The sequence below is a fragment of the Narcine bancroftii genome, chromosome 3 (genome assembly GCF_036971445.1).
Source record: "Narcine bancroftii isolate sNarBan1 chromosome 3, sNarBan1.hap1, whole genome shotgun sequence".
NCBI classification, from domain to species: Eukaryota; Metazoa; Chordata; class Chondrichthyes; order Torpediniformes; family Narcinidae; genus Narcine; species Narcine bancroftii.
In genome coordinates, this window is record NC_091471.1 from 259,416,073 (window position 1) to 259,433,029 (window position 16,957).

At 45.5% G+C, this 16,957-nt stretch overlaps 1 protein-coding gene across 3 annotated transcripts in view; it reads left to right on the forward strand.

Moving 5' to 3' along the window:
* LOC138758591 (CREB-regulated transcription coactivator 1-like) overlaps positions 1–16,957 on the forward strand; it is a 57,961-nt gene that overhangs the window by 5,066 nt on the left and 35,938 nt on the right. For all 3 annotated transcript variants that reach the window (XM_069927769.1, XM_069927770.1, XM_069927771.1), the window contains exons 2-3: positions 14,089–14,205; positions 16,810–16,947. In XM_069927769.1, the coding sequence (XP_069783870.1) occupies positions 14,089–14,205; positions 16,810–16,947 (255 nt within the window). The remainder of the gene's footprint in view (positions 1–14,088; positions 14,206–16,809; positions 16,948–16,957) is intronic.

Genomic DNA, 16,957 nt, shown 5'->3' on the forward strand with positions numbered 1-16,957 from the left:
ATCAGATATGTTCAAGGATACTGGGAAGCTAAAGGGGAAATTGAAGGTGCTCTGGCTGAGATATACGAGTCATTAAGTACAGGTCAGCAGAAGACTGAGGGTGGCAAATGTGGGCATTTATTCAAGAAGGGCTGCAGGGAAAAGCCTGGGAATTACAGGCCAGCGAGCCTTATGTCTGCGGTCGGTAAGACAGTATAAAATATACTGAGCGAGAAGATACATTTGTACTTCAATAGACAGTGTCTGATTTGGGATATCACAGTTTTGTAACTGGGGGGTCATGTCTTACAAATCTGACTGAGTTTCGGAATAAGAATCAGGATTTATTGTCATGAACAAGTCTTGTAATTCGGTGTTTTGTGGCAGCGTCACCATGCAAACACATAACCATCTTACAACATTACTATAAAAATAAAATAATAACAATATTAGTGCACAAAAAGTGAGGCAATGTCTGGTTCATCGATTATTAGGAATCTGATGGCACTGGGAAAGAAGCTGTCCTTGTGCCGCTGTTTGTCATTAGGCTCCTGTACCTTTTCCTTGATGGTAGCAGATGAAGAGGGCATGGCCTGGGTGGTGGGGTCTTTGAGCATGGAGGCTTCTTTTTTTAAGACACCACCTCATGCAGATGCCTTCGATGGAGTGAAGTCTGGTGCCTGTGATGTCGCAAGCCGAGTTAACATCTCTTTATGAAGATGTGGCGAATAAGGTTGATGAGGGCAGAGTTGTAGATGTTGTACATATGGATTTCAGCAAGGCATTTGATAAAGTTCTACATGGTAGGCTGCTTTGGAAGATTAGGTTGCATGGAATCCATGGAGAGAAAGCCAAATGAATAGAAAATTGGCTTCACGGAGAAAGCATATGGTGGAAGATTGTTTTTGGACTGAAGCCTGTGAAGAACGGTGTGCCCCAGGGTTCAGTACTGGGCCATTATGTCAGCTACATTAGTGATTTAAAAGAAAGTCTACGTGGTGTGATTTGCAAATTATGACAATAAGATGGTTGGTGTTGCAGATAGTGAAGACGGTTGCCAAAAATTGCAGCCTTTATCGATTGGGCAGGTGCGCAGAGGAAAGTTTGATGAAAAAAAAAATATTTAAATTTTTTTTTAAATAGTGTTACAGCATGATAACTGACCATTCTGGCCCAAGAATGCATGTCATCCAAATATACCTATTAACCTACAAACCCCATATGTTTTTGGAGGGTTGGAGGAAACCAGAGCACATGGAGGAAACCCACACAGGTCACAAGGAAAATGTACAAGTTCCTTACAGAGAGTGCCGGTCGAACCTGGGTCACTGGCACTGTAAGAACTGTCGCCCCTTAATTTAATAAAGGGAAAGATGAGGTGTTGTATTTTGTGAAGTCTAACATGGGTAGGACCTACACAGTGAAAGGTAGGATTCTGGGGAATGTAAGTGCATGGAACCTTAAAAGTGGCATTACAGGATGGTCAAAAAAGCTTTTGCGTTCATCTGAGTTCTGATTATAGAAGTTAGGAGGTCATGCCACAGTTGTGTTAGATGTTGGTGAGGCCACATTTAAAGTATTGTGCTCAGCTTTGGTCACCATGCTATAGAAAGGGTGTTGACAAGCTGGAGAGGATGCAGAAAAGGTTTATCAGGATTTGCGGGCCTAAGCTATAGGGAGAGGGTTGAGTAAGCTAAGGCTTTATTCCTTGGAAGCTTGGTGACAGTCAAGAGAGGGAAATGGAATAGGCAGGCAGTTCAGGGGACCCCTGTAGCCATTCTGCTCAGCAATAAATATATCCATTTGAATACTGCTGAGGAGCATAGCCTATATGGTCCAGGCCGCAGCCAGGCCAAAACCTCCATAGTCAGCTCTGAGCCTCAGAAGGGAAGGGTGGAGTCAGGTAGAGCGATAGTCATTAGGGACTCGATAGTCAGGGGAACAGATAGGAGATTCTGCGGCTGCAAAATCTAGGATAGTGTGCTGTCTCTCAGATGCTTGAATCCAGGATGTTTCTGAGCAGGTGCAGAATATTCTTAATGGGGGTGGATGAGCAGCCAGAGGACTTGGTACAAATTTGCACCAACGACATCAGAAGGAGTGGGCTTGGGGTCCTGGAAAGTAAATTTGGGAGTTAGGAAAGAGGCTCAAGAGCAGGCCCTCCAAGGTTGTAATCTCTGGATTACTCCCAGTGCCATTAGCTAGGGAAGATCAGAACAGGAAGATAATGCAGACAGCTGTGTGGCTGAAGAGATGGTGCAGGACGCAGGGTTTCAAATTCTTGGATCATTGGAACTTTTTCTGGGGAAGGGGTGATGTACACGTGTGATGTGTTGCTCCTGCACTTGAGGGGAATCTATCCTGGTAGGGAGGTTTGCTAATGTGTTGGGTGGGGGGGGGGGGTTGGGTGATTTAAACTAGATACTCGGGGGAAGAGGCTGTTGGCGCACAAGTAGCGCTAGCTGTTCGGGAGTTCGTGTGCAAGGAGAGACAGAGAGGAAAAATTTGCTGCCAGTGGGATGAATTGCAGTGCAAAAGGGACACCGAGTAAAAAGTAACAAATAAAGGGCTAAAGCTTTTATATTTCAGTGCACACAGCATAAGACCTTGTATTACAGCTACAAATTGGCAGGTATGATGTGGCTATTATTGAAGTCGTGGCTAAAGATCGGATGTCATTGGGAACTTAATGTCAAAGGATATACAGTGTATCATAAAGATAGGCAGGTAAGCAGAGCGGGTGGTGTGGCTCTTTGAAAGGAACAACATGAAATCATTAGAAAGTAGTGACCTAGGATCAGAAGATATAGAATCATAGTGGATTGAATTAAGAAATGGCAAGGGTAAAAGGACACTGTTGGCAGTTATATACAGACCTCGAAACTAGCAGGGATGTGAGCAACTTATCACAACAGCAAATAAAAAAGACGTGACAGAAGGGAAATATTATGGTAGTGTGGCAAGTGAAAGAAATAAGCTGAGTCGAGTGGAGTTACAGTTCAGCTGATTTACGAATTCAAAATCACTTGCTTAAGAGGCCCACACTTGTCCCAGCGATCTTTGCACCCAAGGCTTTTCCCTGCACTGAGAGTCCATGAGAAAACCACTGGCTGGGGGCTCACCCGCGACTGCTGCAGCTGGTTCACTTGTTGCGTGGGTGAGCTGCCACATGACCCTCCCCCCCAAGAACCGGCGATAGAAGGTGCAGAAACCATAAACTGTACACTGTCCACCGGCCTCATCTCCTAGTGGGTGGCACAGCTGGTCGTTAAATGTCCAAGTATGCCACTTTGAGATGGTCAATGGTAAAAGTCTCCTCCCAGCCACCAATGTTCAGAATACAGGTTGTTCCATTAAGGTTCACCACCTTGAAAAATCCTTTATTCGACGAATGAAAACATGCTCACTCTGCTACAGGTCTTTGGGCATGAAGGGGGGCACTGCTCTATGGTGGGACTTCGGTACTGGGGCCACTGACCTGAGTCTCTCTGGACCTCTTGTCGGTGTGTACTGCTGGCCACGGGGTATGGGTACAAATTCGTCGGGCACTGTGAGCAGGGAGCGGTAAACCAGCTTGGCTGATAATGCTGTCAGGTCTTTCTTGGGTGCTGTGCGGATACCCAGTAGCACCCAGGGGAGTTTGTCTACCCAGTCTGGCCCTTGCAAGCATGCCATCCGTACTGATTTCAGGTGCCTGTGGAAATGTTCAATTGTGGATGGTACACAGTCGTCTGATGGAGCTGGGTTCCGGGGATCTATGCCAGTGCGGGCAGGGAGCCCGAACAACGCTATCCAGGTTGCGATCAGAATCCTGACGCATGTCTCCGCAGTCGTGCTGGTGATTGGGACAGCTTCTGGCCACCTTGTGAACCCATCCACCATTGTAAATAGGTACCTTGGTCCTCTCGAGCCAGGCGGTGGGCCAATGATGTCCATGTGCACATGCTCGAACCTCCTGTGCATTGACTAGAAAGGTTGCAGTGGTGCCCATACATCCCTCTAGATCTTGGAGGTCTGGCAGTGCATACATGTCCTGGCCCAGTGCTCAACCTTTTTGCACAGGCCATGCCACATGAACTGATCCACGATCAGCTATTCAGTCGTCCAGATGAAAGGGTGGGCTAAACCTTTGGAAACTCAATGCCTCCAAGCGGTTGGGACGATGGGCTGAGGTTGTCCAATGGACACGTCGCAAAGGTGCTTGCTACTTCTGTGCCAAATGGGTATGTCCTCGCAGCGGAGACCGTTGACTGTAGTTCAGTGTGCTGGTGTGCACCTCTGCTAACGTTGCTTAATCCACCCCTGGAGACAGAGCATGCATCGACTAGATGGATGTCCATGACAGCACATCAGACACCATGTTGTTATTCCCGGAGATGTGCTTGATCGTGGTGGTGAATTCAGATACGTACGACAGGTGGCGCTGCTGGCAGGCTGACCACGGGGCAGACGGTTTGGTAAACGTGAAGGTGAGGGGCTTGTGACCTGTGAAGATCGAGAACTCCCTCCCTTCCGGGAAATACCTGAAGTTCTGGATGGCCAGGAACATGGCCAGCATCTCTGTTGAATGCGCTGAACTTGATCCGGCTGAAGAAGGCTAGTAGTTTCCACTGACCTTCGATTAGCTGTTCAAGCATGCCGCTGACTGCCATTCAGAGGCATCTACAGTGAGGGCCACGAGGGCGTCTACCTGGGGGTGGACCAGGAGCACGTCATCGGCTAGAACCTCCTTGCCCTGATCGTAAGCTGCCGTCGCCTCATCCATCCAGGCAACTTCTTTGGCTTTGCCGGAGATCAAGCTAAAAAGTGAGCGCAGGATCGTGGCCACTGAGGGAATGAACTGGTGGTAAAAGTTAACCATACTTACAAATTCCTGCAGGCCTTTGACTGTGTTGGGCCTGGCGAATTGACAACTTTTACCGGCAGAGGAGCAGCTCCGTGACAGTCGATCTGGTGTCCCAAGAAGTCGATGGTGGTTAGGGTGAACTGGCAAAATTGGTCAATAGGCTGTCGTCACTGAGGCGGTAGAAGAGCAGATGCAGATGTTCCTTGAAGGAATGGCTGGCTACAAGAATGTCATCTAGGTAGATGAACAGAAAGCCCAGATGCTGCACTACTGCGTTCATGAGGCGCTGGAAGGTCTGAGCTACGTTTTTAAGCTGAATAGCATCCAAAGGAATTCCAAAAGGCCAAATGGAGTAATGATGGGAGACTTTGGAATATCATCCAGGTGGACAAGGACTTGATGATTCCCTCGAACCAGGTCATTCTTTGAAAGGATACATGTCCCATGCAGGTTGGCCACGAAGTCCTGGATGTGTGGGACTGGATATCTATCGGAGGTGGGTGCCTCATTCAGCTTCCACACAGCCTCCATCTTCCTGCAGACTTGGGAACCATATGGAGCAGGGAGGCCCATGGCTGTCCAAATGCTACACAATCCCCATCTCCATTTTGTTAAACATCTCTCTCTTGATTTGGAGCTTGTCTGGAGGTGGCCTGTGAGCCCAGGCATGCAGGGGGTGTCCCTGTGTGGGAATGTGGTACATCACGGCGTGTTTGGAGGCTGCTGCAGAAAAATGTGGAGTGATGATTGATGGAAACTCCGTCAACACCCCAGTAAACTTGTCCAAGTATGTGACGGAGTCCAGATGTGGAGCTGGCAATTTGGCCTTACCGAGGGAGAAGGTCTGGAATGTCTTTGCGTCGACCAGCTATCATCCCTTCAGATCTACGAGCAAGCAGTGCGTGCGGAAGAAGTTTGCACCCGACAATGGTTGCAATACTGTGGCCATCGTAAATATATATCCATGTGAAGTGGCTGGAACTGAAGTGCCGGAGCTGCAGTGAGCTCTGGTCTGGCCCTTTTGGTTCAGGTATTGTGGCTCGAGGAGGAAAGGATGCTGATTTCCGCTCCTGTGTCCAACAGGAATCTGCGTCTGGAGTGTCTCTCCCAGACATATAGGAGGCTGTCGCGGTGATCAGCAGCCATAGCCATCAGCGACGGCTTGCCCTTTAGTTTCCCTGGAACAAGCATGGTGGTCGGCATTGGTGGGCCCCAGATTCCCAACTTTGATGGTAAAAACGCCAAGACTCAGAAATGGTGTCATCTTTTGGCACGGGCATTCCAGGTTTTGCCACTGAGATGTGTTGAGGCTGGGCCTTCAGCCATAACACAGTACTAATCCTGATGCTGGCTCCACCATTTGTTTGGCGCACCACAGAATGTCTACGTTAGTGGCCACCTTTCGCGGGTTGGAGAAGTCCTTGTTTGCTAGTAGAAGGTGGATGACCTCCAGCACCTGTTCCAAAATTATCTGTTCGAAGAGTAGTCACGGCTTATGGCTATCTGCTAATGCCAGCATGTCACGCATCAGGGCTGACAGCGCGCGCTCACCCAGGCCATCCATATGTGGTGTGAGAGGCCGAATGTGCCGATGAAAAGGGCCTTGAGTGCTTCATACCTCCCATCCTCTGGGGGCTGCTACAGAAAGTTGATTACTCAGCCCATCATTTCCTGGTTGAGTGCAGCCATCACGTAGTAGTATCTGTTCTCATCGGAGACAATATTCCTGACCTGGAACTGGGCCTCTGCTTGTTGAAACTAGATGAGGGGCTGAATGGTCCAGAAAGCTGGCAGTATAAGTGAAACTGCGTTCTGAAGAGCTGAGTCGTTCATGTTGTCCATGTTGATTGTGTTGTCCGTGTTGGTTCCAAATGCCGTTGGGCCTTCAGGGTCATCAATGTGGCGGTCAAGCCACTACAAGTGAAAGAAACACGCTGAGTGGAGTTTCAGTTCAACTGATTGACTCATTCAAAATTGCGTGCTTAAGAGGCCCACGCTTCTCCCAGCGACCCTTGCACCCTGCAGGGCAGAAGTGAAATTGGGCCGAGGCTTTGCCCTGCACTGAGAGGTCCTGTGAATGCTGCTGGCTGCAGACTCGCCTGCAGCTGTAGACTCGCCTGCAACTGCTGGAGCCAGTTTCCTTGCCACGTGGGTGAGTCGCCACAGTAGTCATGGGGGGTTTTAACATGCAAGTAGATTGGGAAAACGTGGCCAAGCAAGCTGGGACGTGGCAGCGAGGTCCTTGGATCGTAGGTTTTATATCGGAGTGGCCTCCTATGCAGGTTTCTTACCCGGGCTGGAGGGGCCTGCCTCCCCTCCTAAGTCGGACCATACCTGGTCGCAATCCAACCTGTCAATGGTGGTTGGGGCCTCCGAACGCCATAATCTTCTCCATTAACAATGGCGTGAAGCAAGGCTGCGTTCTCGCACCAACCCTCTTTTCAATCTTCTTCAGCATGATGCTGAAACAAGCCATGAAAGACCTCAACAATAAAGACGCTGTTTACATCCGGTACCGCACGGATGGCAGTCTCTTCATTCAATCTGAGGCGCTTGCAAGCTCACACCAAGACACAAGAGAAACTCGTCCGTGAACTACTCTTTGCAGACGATGCCGCTTTAGTTGCCCATTCAGAGCCAGCTCTTCAGCGCTTGACGTCCTATTTTGCGGAAACTGCCAAAATGTTTGGCCTGGAAGTCAGCCTGAAGAAAACTAAGTCCTCCATCAGCCAGCTCCCCACCATGACTACCAGCCCCCCCACATCTCTAAAGGCACACAAAACTCAAAACAGTCAACCAGTTTACCTATCTCGGCTGCACCATTTCATCGGATGCAAGGATCGACAACGAGATAGACACCAGACTCGCCAAGGCAAATAGCGCCTTTGGAAGACTACACAAAAGAGTCTGGAAAAACAACCAACTGAAAAACTTCACAAAGATTAGCGTATACAGAGCCGTTGTCATACCCACACTCCTGTTCGGCTCCGAATCATGGGTCCTCTACCGGCATCACCTACGGCTCCTAGAACGCTTCCACCAGCATTGTCTCCGCTCCATCCTCAACATTCATTGGAGCGACTGCATCACCATCATCGAAGTACTCGAGATGGCAGAGGCCGACAGCATCGAATCCACGCTGCTGAAAATCCAACTGCGCTGGGTAGGTCACGTCTCCAGAATGGAGGACCATCGCCTTCCCAAGATCGTGTTATATGGCGAGCTCTCCGCTGGCCACCGTGACAGTGGTGCACCAAAGAAGAGGTACAAGGACTGCCTAAAGAAATCTCTTGGTGCCTGCCCCATTGACCACTGCCAGTGGGCTGATATTGCCTCAAACTGTGCATCTTGGCGCCTCACAGTTCGGCGGGCAGCAACCTCCTTTGAAGAAGACCGTAGAGCCCATCTCACTGACAAAAGACAAAGGAGGAAAAACCTAACACCCAACCCCAACCAACCAATTTTCCCTTGCAACCGCTGCAACCGTGTCTGCCTGTCCCGCATCGGACTTGTCAGCCACAAACAAGCCTGCAGCTGACATGGACATTATCCCTCCATAAATCTTCGTCCACGAAGCCAAGCCAAAGAAGATTGGGAAACCAAGTTAGGACTGGATCTCAAGGGACAGAACTTGTAGAATGCCTACGAGATGGCTTTGTAGATCAGCTTATCGATGAGTGCACAAAGGGATTGGCTGCACTGGATTTGGTGTAGGATGCACCAAAGTGATTGAAGAACCATGGACGGCACGGTTGGCGATGCAGTTACTGCAATGCTGTTACAGCAGCAGTGATCGGGACCTGGATTCAAATCCCGAGCTGTCTGTAAGAAGTTGTATTGTAGACAAGGGTTTTCCCCAGGAACTCTGATTTCCTCCCACTGTTTGAAACTTTCTGGGTTTGTCGGTTAATTGGGTGTAATTGAGCTGCACAGGCTCTTGGGCTGAAATGACCTGTTACTGCGCTGTGTATCTAAAAAAAATTTTTTAATTTAAAGATTAGAGCTCAGAGTAAAGGAACAATTAGGGGGCAGTGATCAAAATATAATTTGATTTCAATTTGAGATTTAACAAGGAGAAACGAAAGTCAGGTGTGTTGGAATTTCAGTGGAGTATAGGGAATTACGGTAGCATGAGAGAGGAACTGGCCAAAGTAGTTTAGAAGTAGTAAACACACTGAAATGCTGCAGAAACGCAACCGGTCTTTTCAGAATCTATTGGAGACAAAGATATATTGCCGACATTTCAGCCCTGAGCCCTTCTTCAAGGAAAATTCAGAAAAATCAGAAGCAGGATATATCTGAAAGTCTCAGATTTCAAACAATGAGGGAGGAATCCAGACCAACAAAAGGTGTTAAATGGCTATGATAAGGGACGTGGTGAAAGTCCAGTATTTCAATATGTTTACTACAAAAGTCAGGCTGAGTTCCTTCAACATTTCAGTTTGTTTACTACAATCATAGCTTCTGCAGCCTATCGTGTTTCACTTAGTTTAGAAGTAGATTGGTGTGGGGGGGGGGAGGGGGGGGGTTGAGGTGGGTGGGGGCGCTAGAGAGCAGTTGATGGAGTAAGTCACAACCCTGTGAATAGTATTAATAAAGTCTTTACAGCAATCCGAACAGTATCTTACCCTTTATTATAGTTGGCAATGTTTTGAAGTAACAGGGATGGATTTTGAAATGTTGAAATGCCTAACAGGAAGGCTAAAAGTAGAGACAGTATGCAGCAGGCCCAGAGGCCTACCCCACAGACTGAAGCTCAGCCTAATTTGATCTTGTCTCCCGGGTAGCTCACTGCCAGACCAGGTGACTGTCTGCAAGTGGCTAAAACTAGCAGTGCTGACTGAACTTTGTGAAGACATTGTAGAGCCCATTAAAATGGGGATAAAAATATGTAGTGAAGAAGAACTGACGGTCCTTAATTCGAAGCTACAGAATGTAAGAATGCAATCCGTGGCCGTAAAAGTATCCACAGACACCAGTCTGAGAGAAATTAAGATACTGTTGGGGAGATAGAATGTTTAATGTCGGGGTGTACCAATGACATCTGCTCAGTGCAAAAGAAAATTAAAACTCTTGGCCACCCATATGATAAAGCAGGAAAGTAGATGTAAAGATTTGGAAGCGACGTCCCAGAGAAATAACATCAGGTAGTGGGGGGTTCCTGAAGGAACTGACAGCATGAGGTGTTTAAACTGGATCGAGAGCCACTGGCGGACCAGACACAGCACACTCTACACCCAATACCAGGGCTGGTGGAGCTCCCAAGGGCCGTAGTAGTCAGATTTCACTGTTACTATGATTGAGTGGATGATCTACACCGTGCCAGAGAATGCCACGAGGTAAAAGTGAAGGGGGTGACTATCTCAGTTTTTCCCAATCTTACTGCAAAAGTGGCCCAAGTGGCGTTCAACGACGTCAGATGGGAACTGAGTACCATGTAGGGGGTCCGATACAGGTTAATCCACTTTGCTGCCAACTTCCACCCCAACCTCAAATTCACTCAGTCCATCTCTTGCAACACTCTCCCTTCCCTCGATCTCTCTGTCTTTGTCTCAGGAGACAAACTCTTGACAGGCATCTTCTACAAATCCACCAACTCCCACAGTTTCCTTGACTAATCCTCCTCCCATCCTGTCCCCTGTAATGACTTCATTCTATTCTCTCAATTTCTCCATCTCCATTACATCTGCCCCCAGGATGAGGACTTCTAAACCAGATCATCAGAGATGTCCTCCTTCAAACAACATGGCTTTCCCTCTCGCACCATCAACTTGACACTCACCTCATTACCCGCACATCTGCCCTGGCCCCCCCTCCACCCTCACATGTAAGACAGCATTCCTCTTGTCCTCACCTACCAACCCACCAGTCTCCGTATCCAACACATCTTCCTCCACCATTTCTGCCATCACTTCTCCCCTCTCCGCTTTCTGCAAATACTACTCCATTTGTGACTCTATTGTCCATTGATCCCTCCCCACCAATTATCTCCATGGTACCTATCCCACTGACTGCAGGAGATGTGTCCTCACACAACCTCATCACCATATGGGGCCCCAAACAGTCATTCCAAGTGAAGTAACATTTCATTTGTGAATCTGCAGGGTTCATCTACTGCATCTAGTGCTCCTGTTGTGGTCTCTACATCAGAGAGACTGGGTGCAGGCTGGGCACCTTTGTTGAGCACCTCGGCTCTGTCTGTCACAGTAGCATGGATCTCTCAGTGTCCACTCATTTCAAATCCCTATACCGATCCCTTGCTGACATGTCTGTCCATGGTCTCATGCACTGCCAGACAAATTAGAGGAACAACACCTCATTTTCTGACTGGGCATCCTCCAACTGGATGGCATTAATATTGACTTTTCTGGCTTTTGTTAAACCCCACCCATGTCTTCCCTGTCACCATTCCCCCAGCCCTGTCTCTCACTTTTCCCTCTCTCCTTTCACACACAATTCTCACCTCCTCTTATATCCAATTATCACCATTTGTTGGTCTGGATTCCTCCCCCAGCCAGCATTGTCTGAATTCTGAGCTTTCCTGCTCTTGGCTCATTCTACTTATTCCTTGAAGAAGGGCTCAGGCCTGAAACATTGGCAATATATCTTTGTTAACTGATGGCATTAGTTTAATTTGTCATCATGGGCTGAGTGCTGTTCCTGAAGTATACAGTTCAAAGTATTATACGGTTTTAATGAAGTAGATTAGATTAGATATTCAAATTATGATTTTCTGATCAGAAAACTGCACATTTCATTTCACTATTTTAGAAGGTGGGAGATGGATATGTGGAGGATTATTCTCTGGTTAGTGTAACATCTTTGATCATGAAGTTAATAGTATTTAATTAGTGATCATTAAGAGTTTTTAGCTCATCAGCGAGAACCTACATGGAGTTTTGTGGATCTGGTGATGTGTAATGGTCCTGATTGAGCTTTCTGAGGAGTTGATGTAAATATTAAGTGTGTATGGTCAGATAAGGGAGGCAGATATGTAAATGGTTGTCAAATTCTAGGGGCATTTGATACTGTTCTACATTTAAGCTAGTTAGCAACAGTTGAATTCTATGAATTATTAATTTGACTATTAAATTGGGTAAATGGAAGGAGAAAGAAAGCAGGAATTATGAACTTGGGAAAATTGGCAAAATATACATTGTAATAATTCATAAGGATCAATGTTGAGACTGTAATTGATACCCTGTTGAAAACAAAACTTGCATTTTTGGGATGGACAGCTACATATCCATATTTTCTGACCATACAAAGATATGTTCCAGGTAATATGATCCAATCATTAAACTAGAAAGAAATATTAAAAACTTACAGAGGTTAGAAAGACTGTCAAATAGATTCCAGTATAGGTAAATGTGTAGTTATCTACTTTGAATATATAAGGAACGCCATAGATACTTTACAAATGATAGCACTTTAATGATCTGCGAACATGTCATTAAAAGGCATTGAGCGCAGATGCAGAAATATTTAGAGAATGATAATAGAATGTTAGTTTTTATACAGAGAGGATTGTAATGCAGTGAGGCAGAGAACAGCAAGAAATTTAGGAGACCACTTCTTACGAAGAATGTATCTGGAGGGAGTGCAATAGATTTTCCAGAGATTTATCAGTTCCAATAATAAAATTTTAATTGCACAATGTCTGCAGCCTGTGAAATTTCAAAAATTAAAGGATGGCTTGATTTTCAAGATATTTAAGAGGAACTGGACAGCAAGATAAACAATTGTCACTAAAGTTAAAACCAAGAACTAAGGGACATTTTCATCAATAAAGTTTAGATCTGTCTTATAAAATGCAATTGTAGATTTCAAATCTTCATTGGATTTTTGTTGAAAATTATTTTAAGAGAACAGGGGCGAAAAAAGGCAGGTTTATAGAGTTGGGAGGTAGATCATCCACAACCTCTCTGGATGTTGGAACAGTTTTATGAGGTCTGTTAATAAAGTAAAGATTTTTTAAAAATCCTTCTTGACTTGTTTGTCAGCTTTAAAGATCCCCAGATTTCTCTGTTCCTCACCCACTTTTAATTTTTACCATTTATTGTATGAGGTCTCTGTTTCAATTAACCTAATGTATCACTTCACACTTATTTGTTAATCAATAAATTAGGCAGTTTAAATGGCTGTGACTTTTCTGATACTATTCTCATTATTTGCTATGTTTTTGTGTTTCATGTAATCTGAAAACTGCAAAATTATGTTCCCTAAATTCTTGTATTCCCGAGAATGTAAGCTTTGTTTGTACTGTAGCGAGTGTGCTATTGCGAAGTGTGGAAAGAATAACACACACCCAAGAAGTCAAAGACTGATTTATTGCATTGACAGCTCTGCTTATATTCCCTCCCCATTGCTGATGACAGGAGTAACATCACGGCAGTGCCTGTCTTAGATTGGGTGGCGTTTCCGCCATTGCTTGTTGTGTCCTGCCAAGCAGGTGGCCACCTGAGACGAAGGTTGTTGGCCCCCGCGGGGTCTGCGCAGTCACCGTATTCGTCAGCCATCTTGTGTACCGGGTCATGTCCCGGTTAGCAGGCCTCCACAATACAATCGTTTAACATGTTCCAGTGAATTTTACATTCTCCTGAATCTGTGATGAACTGCCTTTACAGTCCAATTTGTTCCCTTCTCTATGCATCCTCAGTAATCCAGACACAGACTAATCAATCAGCTGTGCCTTAACTTTTCACAAGTCTAAAAATGAATATTTCATTTAAAAAAAATTCCCTCTATTTCAATAACAGCATAACTTCTTGCATGTTACAAAAATAAATATTTCATTGGTGTTTTGTTAAATTAAATTTTGTTCCTGACCTTGACATTTCAGTAATCTGTACACATGATCTTCTAGACTTACTTGAAACATCACTGACAAAGATTTTCATACTTTAACACTTGATGAATGCTGCATACATACTAATGAATGTTCTCACACTTACCTCTATTGAACTTTGCTTGCAATGGATTTGCCTGTTCATTTAATCTAGTAGCTCCTTGTAATTTAAACTCCTCTACTGTACTTGAATGCTGCCTGTATTTAAGAGGATTAAAAAAAATAAGCAAACTGGTTTTGTGGTTTAACCATTTTAACCAATATATTTTTCCAGGTATGCTTTGTTATGCCAATTTCTGTAGGTTTTTGTGATGTTGACCTCTTTGTCCTATCTTTCTGGATAGATTCTGGAAGATTGGACAGCCAGTGTCTCAGCTGATGGCAGTTTATTCATAATGGGCTTGTTTGTTCTCAGTTACAGTTACAGAAATCTCAGTATCTACAGCTGGGACAAAGTCGGGGTCAGTACTATGGAGGCTCTTTGCCTAACGTCAACCAGATTGGAAATACCACTCTGGACCTGCCCTTTCAGGTGAATTTCTTAGGTTTTAAAATGGAAACTATTCATTTCAGAAATGAAACTAGGAAAATTACTTGATATGCATCACAGCTCTGTCAATATTGGGAAAAAAATAAATAAAGGACAGAGTTAATGTTTTGCAGAGAATGTTGTCCTACTCAGAAGACTATGCTCAATTTATATGGTAATCTGAATTTGCAGAGTACACAGTGGATTGTAAGAGAGATATCAAATTTAATCACTGTTAATATTATAGGGCTCAATGACCAATGTTCAGAGTAGATTGCCTCTGCATATGTATAGCAGATACGATATGCCTCAGCAAAATGAGGTTCAGGTTTGGATTCTCGTCTCCTTGACCTGGATTGCGTGGAGTGTCTGAGACCCCATCTGAATTAAAATAAAATGTTGGAAAAACTTCGCAAATCAGGCAGCAACTGTGAAAAGAGAAACACCCTCTTCCCAGTTCTGGTGAAGGATCCCAGACCTGAAATATTAACTGTTTCTTCTACCCAAAGATCCCTCGTAAAATCTTGTATGTTTCAATAAGATCATTTTCAATTCTTTTAAACTCTACTAAAAATGTAAAAGTTCCATTATTGTCAGGTAATACTACATTTGGAATGTAACATACATTAAACTATTTAACTTTGTCCAGCATCCCTCACAGAAATGAGGTCCCAGTGTGCAACAAACTCACGACCCCTGATTTACAAGACCAGTGCTCTAACCACTGAGCTCAAGCCTCTATAGCACACATGTCAAACTCTGGCCCGCGGGCCAAATATAATTATATTTGGCCCGCAAGATCATTTCAAAAATGTATTAGAGGTGGCCCGCCCTGCAGCGAGAGCGATGCTGTTTTTTGGTAATGTCACCCCCACCATCCTCCCCCTTCATTGCACATCCTTCCCCACCCCCTAACTATCCCCTCCCCCCTAAAACCACCCCCCTTAAAAGATGGCCAGAATATTCTCAAAAAGGAATCCAGAATGGTAAAGTTCCACAAACCTTCTGCTGGGAATCCTAACAACACCCGGGCATCAGATCCACGGGACGTGGAGGGAGCAAGAGTTGCAGGTTGACCGTGCAAACTTTGAGAACGGGGAAAACAAAATTGTAACACTAGAAGTCTGTCGATGTCATCAGCCGGCAAGCCAGTTGGAAGGCTCCCCGCACAACCAGTCACTTCTCCCACCTGTTGAGCGGTGCGGCGGATTGGCGAGTGCCTGTGATTTCCTGTCGGTGCGACGGACATGGCAGGCTGCACACGGTTCCCGCTGTTCCACAAAGGCTGATCGGCAGCGCGCTGGGCCTGAGTGGGTGGGTAAGCAGGGGTGGGCAGAGGGTGTAGGTGAGGAGTAATGGGCAGGGGAAGTTATGGTGGTGCGAGGGGCAGTTAGAGGGAGGGATGAGAAGAAGGAGGGGTGGATAGGAAGAGGTAAAAGGGGAGGGGCAGGGCGAGTAGGGGAGGGGTGATTAGAGGGTGAGAGACGGGTAGAGGGAGGAACAGGTTGAGGGGAGAGGCAGTAGAGGGGCGTGTATAGGATGGGGTGGGTAGAGGCAGATCGAGTGGAGTGAGGGGTGAGTAGAGGTTGGGTAAAGGACTGGTCAGGTAGAGGGATGGTGGGTCGAGGGTGAATAGAGGCCTAGAGCCTGAGGAGTGAGCAGGAAATGCTGAGTCCTGATGCAGGCCAAAATGAACACAGCCTGTGAATGCTGACTACATCTCCACAGGGACCAAAGATGTTTCCCTCAGGTCAAGCAAAGGGTGAACTTGAGCTACCTACTCCTGACCTGTAACATTATCCTCCTAAAGTTATATCCTAAAGTTTAACATTACATATGTTGAAAGAAGAGAAAACATGCAGATGTTGTTGAAAATTTTCAATAAATATTTAGTTCGGCCCTCGACTTAGTCCAAATTTTTAATTTTGGCCCTCCGTGAATTTGAGTTTGACACCCCTGCTCTATAGGTTCAGTCTGCTCAATATTCAACCAAGAAATTATTTTTTATGAATTTTCGACATTTATGAATTTTATCCCTTTTTTAATTAGGAGACCAAAAATTTGCAAAGTATTCTAGATGTGGTCCACCAATATTTCATACTGATTATCTTTTACACTCCTCATTTAGCCGTTTTTCTCCATTTTAAATTAATTCTACTTTGCTTCCTTTTGAACTGGATAACACCGCATCTCACCACATGATCTCCCATCTTCTATATTTCTATTCTGTCACTCAACTTGCCTTGGTCTAAACTCTTTTTATCTTCCTCAAAATCTGCTTTCATATCTGTGTTATCAAATGGCTATTTAATTTGGTCATTAAATCTATTATATAAATTATAGTTTTGAGGGGCCCATCACTACTCTCAGTGGCATCCCACATTACAGTTTACCAGCCTGAATTAACCCATACCACTCAAGTGCTTTCAGTTTGTTAGCCACTGCCCATCCATATAGGTAAATTGCCTCAGCACAGTAAAATCTCGTACAGTAATCTTTTATGTATTGAACCCATTTTGCTGTGTTGAGTTGGTGAACCATGAGGCTGGAGGCCAAAAAGAGAAGATCACCAAAATAGATGAAAATAAAAGCCTGTTTGCGTTGCAGACTCCATTCCAGTCATCTGCTTTGGACACGAGTAGAACGACCAGGCACCATGGCTTGGTCGATCGGGTCTACAGGGACAAAAACCGTCTAGGATCACCACACCGTCGTGCCGTTCCTGTTGACAAACATGGCCGTCAGATATCCTTCC